Source organism: Haliotis rufescens, unplaced genomic scaffold (genome assembly GCF_023055435.1).
Source record: "Haliotis rufescens isolate VD_foot unplaced genomic scaffold, xgHalRufe1.0.p SCAF_57, whole genome shotgun sequence".
Taxonomy (NCBI): Eukaryota; Metazoa; Mollusca; class Gastropoda; order Lepetellida; family Haliotidae; genus Haliotis; species Haliotis rufescens.
Genome location: NW_025964301.1, coordinates 2198307 through 2204771, shown reverse-complemented (window position 1 = coordinate 2204771; position 6465 = coordinate 2198307). Strand labels below are relative to the sequence as shown.

At 40.0% G+C, this 6465-nt stretch overlaps 1 protein-coding gene across 1 annotated transcript; it reads right to left on the bottom strand.

Moving 5' to 3' along the window:
- Positions 1 to 387: 387 nt before the first annotated feature.
- LOC124137876 lies at positions 388 to 6258 on the bottom strand. The gene is made up of 5 exons (XM_046504355.2): positions 6014 to 6258; positions 4845 to 5051; positions 3603 to 3818; positions 1308 to 1439; positions 388 to 1166 (listed from the first exon to the last, which is right to left on the bottom strand). The coding sequence occupies exons 1-5, from the start codon at positions 6072 to 6074 to the stop codon at positions 895 to 897; spliced, it is 888 nt and encodes a 295-aa protein (XP_046360311.2). The 5' UTR covers positions 6075 to 6258; the 3' UTR covers positions 388 to 894.
- Between the last annotated feature and the right edge of the window lie 207 nt (positions 6259 to 6465).

Sequence of the window (6465 nt, the reverse complement as noted above, 5' to 3'; positions counted from 1 at the left end):
GTCTGTTCGTCCCAAAGTTTACATCGATGTTATCAACGAGCACGCCCATCATGTCACATATAGTTTTCTAAGCAAACTTCAGAGGACATTTGCTTTCATTCTTGACAAATTGTCCTGAACCTCTAAAGAAGGATATGTAGCTATATCAATGGGCACCATGTTTAGTGACGAATGCCCCATGGATCAAGGAAAGAAGCTTTTACGCTCACCTTTTCACCAAGACCTCTTATCATCACTATTTGATAGTGATTCTTAAACATATGCTCATGATATAGTCAAAATCGTAAACTCTGTGTGCATAGGGGGAACACCTCACTCACACACTCAAAACCAAATCACTGACATCACAACAATCTAAGCAGGCTCGAGACAGCAAACTCTTTTTATGTAAAATATTTCAAACCGCTTACAATAAAGTTCAAATCGCACAAGATTAACATATATATCCGTACAGAATGGGTATGTTGACTGCTTAACAAGATCAGCAGTTCGAATGGATGTGTTTGAAAAGGTCACAAACATGTGGTTGAGAGAGATTGTGAAAGAGAGACAATAAATACACAGGTCTAGTCTCTATGATTTTAGAATAAAAAGATTTATAGAGTCATCCAACTACACCTTCTTGTAAGATACACAGAAAGGATAAAGTGCAGTGTTTCAAAATTAAAACAAGATTTAAGTATATGCAGTGCTTTAAACCAACAATGTTGTGTTATGTGTATATATTTCACATATTAGTACTGGTATTTACAGTGCTTTAAACCAATGTGTAAACTATAGTGGTTGCATTTTTAAATCGCACACAAACAGGGTCCTTGTAGTAAGAAAACGGTTATATTCTGAGTCCTTATAGTTAAGGCAAAGTTTTCATTCTGTGTGATCTCACATGAACTTTCAGTTCTCCTTCTTCCACAGTTCTCGTGTTTCCACATCAACACCTACAGCGGACCCCGACCTCCACAGCGAACAGTTGCCAAAGTCATAACCAAAATGTGTGCACAGAGTCAGTGCATCACAGGCATGCATGCAGTCCATTCTCGATAAGAGCAACACCACTTCCATTTCCCTCAAGGTCGCCATAGCAACGGTGGTATTGTGAAAAGTTATCTTGATTGGACATGAGGAAATGTACTTTGTGTACAGGCTGACGTCTTTAGCCTTCTCAACTGCAAGGACAATATTACCGATATTTAAATCTACAGTTCAACTGGCACATATTAAAATATCGTATCAGCCATTTCAAAAACATCTCAAGTTTATTGAAAAACAAGGTTTGTAAAGCAATTTGCAGGGAAACAATAACTTACGTTGGCCACACGACGATGTTGTCCATCCTTCTTGGCATCCTGTAGGACACTCTCCCGTCACAGGATCACAAGTCGTGCCATTACAGTGACAGTCAATGTCACATCCAGACCCGTACGTCATAGCAGAACATCCTACGCACGTAGAAACATACACTCAAAGGCAAACATTTGTCTGACCTGGATGCTTTCACATAAAAACCTTTATATGACACATTGTATTTGAACCGGGTAAATGTTTATGAAAGAAATCGAAAATGGGAAACCAACAAAATGTCGCTCGTTTTGTGAATATTCGGGAGAAAGTGCTCCTATAAAATGCCACACATCCAACCCAATCGTATTGCTACTATAAGTAACCTTTGAAAGTTGGAGATTCAGAATTAAGCACCACTTTTTTTATGAGATTTCACCATGCTACACCTGCATTGTCATCGACTTCTGACTGATCAACAGGCACGAAGAGACTGATCAACCCCTGCTAGGAATCATTACTTATCAACATGTGCCACGAATCTCGGACTGATAAACTGCTGCCAGAAATCATGGGACTGATCGACTCTTGACACGAATCATGTTCTGATAAACTCCTGTCAGGATTGGATAGAGTGATCAACTCCTGTCAGGGATCATAGGACTGATCAACTCCTGCCTGGATTCATGACTGTGCGACACCTTCCAGGAAACATGACTGACCAACCCCTGCTTGGAATCATGAGACGAATCGACTCCAGAAAAGAATCATGGTCTGATCAGTAATTATGACTGACAAACTCCTGTCGATTAATCCCATGATTCCTGGCAGGAGTTGATCAGTCCAATGATTCCTGACAGGAGTTGATCAGTCTCATGATTCCTGGCAGTTGATTGATCCATGAGGAATGCTAGGCATGTTAGGAATCATGACAGATCAACTCCTACCAGGAATCATGACCGATCAACTCCTACCAGGAATCAGGACTGATCAACTCCTACCAGGAATCAGGACTGATCATCTCCTACCAGGAATCAGGACTGATCAACTCCTACCAGGAATCAGGACTGATCAACTCCTACCAGGAATCAGGACTGATCAACTCCTACCAGGAATCAGGACTGATCAACTCCTACCAGGAATCAGGACTGATCAACTCCTACCAGGAATCAGGACTGATCATCTCCTACCAGGAATCAGGACTGATCATCTCCTACCAGGAATCATGGACTGATCAACTTCTACCAGGAATCAGGACTGATCAACTACTACCAGGACTCATGACTGATCAACTCCTACCTGGAATCACGGACTGATCAACTCCTACCAGGAATCATGGACTGATCAACTTCTACCTGGAATCATGGACTGATCAACTTCTACCAGGAATCAGGACTGATCAACTACTACCAGGAATCATGACTGATCAACTCCTACCTGGAATCACGGACTGATCAACTCCTACCAGGAATCATGGACTGATCAACTTCTACCTGGAATCATGGACTGATCAACTCCTACCAGGAATCATGACTGATCAACTCCTACCTGGAATCATGACTGATCAACACCTACCTGGAATCATGACAGATTGACTTCTACCAGGAATCATGACTGATCAACTCCTACCAGGAATCAGGACTGATCAACTCCTACTAGGAATAATGGACTGATTAACTCCTACCTGGAATCATGACTGATCAACTACTACCAGGAATCATGGATGTATAAACCCCTACCAGGAATCATGACTGATCAACTCCTACCTGGAATCATGACTGATCAACTACTACCAGGAATCATGGATGTATAAACCCCTACCAGGAATCATGACTGATCAACTCCTACATGGAATCATGACTGATCAGCTACTACCAGGAATCATGACTGATCAACTCCTACCAGGAATCAAGAAGAGAATGTTATTTTGAAACTTATATATTTATGTCAATACGGGTTAGCAAATAGGAAAGCACTATTGGGCTTTAAAGTTAAAGAACTGTGTGTAAATATGCATTTCGATATGGTTGGGATATATGGTTGAAATCTCGTCAGAGGTGTATTGACACACATACAGCAAACCCAGGAATAACCTGATAATTGCTGAGTGAAGAAAACTGAACTCATCTAGATCAGAAACACACCATGCCCTATGTGTATTAATCATTTGCAGGAAATAACTCATTCGTAGGATTAAGAGAAATAGCAACACATCTATATTTACTACTGATTGACGTATCTGTATGGCCGCCTAGCTGAGATTTTATAGTAGATTGACGTAACCAAGTCAATGAAAACAAGATTATATTGTTATTATATCCTACCATGAACCTTGACCTCGCCAAAGTCGAGGACTATGTCATCTCCGTTATCAGTGTGGGTTGACAAAGTCAAGAAGCGCCCCCTATCGTAACAGCGGATGGTGTAGACTGTTGGAATGTCAGATCCATCAGCCTTCCCCGTTACGGTGTGGCATACAGCAGCGCTTGTCGAATTAGATCGTGAAAGTGATATCTTCACTCCATTACGGCGAAGAGCATCTGTCGGATTCAAGAAGACATTAGACCCAGGAGCTGTGTATCATGACCCGAAGTAATATGCATAATTGGTAGAATGCAGCATAACATACAATGGACATTAAAATTAATTAAAGAATGCGACTACGCTTAAAATCAATACAAATCCAGTATAAAATATGGAGAAAACGATGAATGCATCAGAAATGTAACACTGATCACTGAATATGTACATAAGTCAACATATTATGTGAGTGAGTTTGTTTTAACGCCACTTTGAACAGAATTTCTTTTATATCACGACATGTCAGCTAACTGTGGGAGGAAAGCCCGAAGTGATGCAGCATGGCACATAATACATAGCATTAAATGTATGTGTTAAATGCATGGTACTTATATCACCGCACATGATAACATAAAAACCTAAAAGTTGAATATATCTTTTCACACTTTCTGCAACATTCTCATGAAAAATATTACCGAGAAAATGTCAAATATGACAAAACCCTTTCCATATTCAATTGTAAGCAATTTTAATTGATATTTCATTACATCTGTCAAAAGAAAAAGAAAACGACCATCTCGCATTTGATATGAACTCTAACCCTTGATGTAGACACCTGACCAAGAATATTATTACCTGCATTTTTGTTTTCGGTATGACCATTCCGTTTGCACGGAGTATGTGAAGGATTCATGACAATGAGAGATGCCACGCGCATCCTCCATGGCAGAAAAACATTTATGTTACTGACAAGAATAACAGAATGGACTGCTCATCTATGACGATACAGGAAGAAGAATATCTAATCAACCAAAGCCTGATATAACTTTTTTTTCACCTTAAGTATGTGTTTAGCAATGATATTATTTATCCGAAAATACAATTGATATCACACCCGAATGAATAGCATGTAAACTTCTTCGAGAAAAACAACACTTTCTGTCAGAGCTACGATTAGTCTGCCTAAAAGAGACTACCATTTCCAGGTTTGATACGAATGGGAAAATACAGAATAAATATAATATTTATGACGTGTTGTCACTCACAGTCTGAGCGAAAGTAGACCGTCACTTCAGGTGAGAATACTTCCTCAACCAAGTCAACCTGCCACCAGGGAGACGGATCATCAGGATGTGTGTGAAACAGGTTTGGCCAGACGGCGCTGGTGTTCCCATCAACAGCCATCTCTGGGCCCAGGTCAAGCAAAATGGTGCTTGCACGAGCTTGCTTTCCAGTCGATCCAACTATATACCCTGAACAAAACAGGTAACACGAAAACAGACATGGTTATGTACATGTTACTTTTCTGTTGTTGGCATTGTAGAGTACATTCTTCTTGTAAAAAGAGTCATATGGTTATATGTGGTATTAATACTCTTTGACATGCAGCGTTATTAAGCTTTTTATTTTTAGTCCATCGTTTCCTTCTGTGCAAGGTGTATATAATATAAATACACATTTGGATCCAGTCACAACATAAATGAACAATTGACGTTTAGTCTTAGCTCGTTCACTCACTTACCAACTGCTGTCAGTATTGTCATATCGTACACAACATCTTTTCTTCTTTTGCAAACTAATTGATGCTCATGCTATCAATCACTGGATTGTCTGGTCCAGACTCTATTATTTACAGACCGCCGTCATATAGCTGGAATATTGCCGAGTGCAGCGCGAAACAACCAACCAACCAACGGTAGGAAAGTATCTGAAGATGTACTTATTAGTATAACAACATCGTAAATACATGTTCCATCAGAGATGTTCACCGTTAATGCTTTGTTTATTACGAATTCACTGCCAATCCCGGTCGTTCTACGCATATGCACCATCCGTATACTTTTTACCTTTGCTTTTCACCTATCAGCCCTAGATTTTCACTAAAAGGCACGGGTGGCCAACTGATTAAGTAAGTTGTGTTCAACAATGTTTGAACGGCATTTAAGTTATGTACCCACGTGACAGCTGATGTGTGGAAAAAGGATAAAACATGTGGTGGGCTCTTATCCTTTTAGTGAAACCAAAAAACATGGATTATGTCCCTCATAAATGATAGGATCCCTGGATCCTTATTAGTCACATTTATCAACCATGGCTTGTGTGCACCATGCCGTTGTACGCGAGTGTAGCTACGGTGATCAATGAATATATAGACTTGTGTAATCTGCTTCACAGCGGTGCTATGCCTGAATGTCGTTCCTGTTATTCAACTCACCTTCTGCAAACTCCCGATAAACAATCCAAGACATAATTGTGATGACTTCCTGTAACATCATTCCTGTCAGCAATCAACCAGTATTTGACGTAGATTATTGTCGGTTCTGTGCTCTAATGTACTGAGAAAAGAATGAGATATCTTTCAGTTTTGAACAGTAGTCAGAAGTCCCCTACGCCGAACGCCAAGCAGAATGAACGTGTATGACAGACTCCGGCCTTGTCCTCTCGCCGTTGATCACGACCTGGTCTATAAAGAAGGACATCAATAGTCAATGTATACATACTCGTTGATGGCTTGGTAAGGTTACAGTATAAGCAGAATATTAATGCAACTTCCCGTATCGTTTTACTTCCATCAAGGGAATGTTCACAAAGTTTTTACGACACGAAAAGATCTTAAGATCAGAGAACAAAACATAATCCCTTAAATACATAAGCAATGTAAAAACG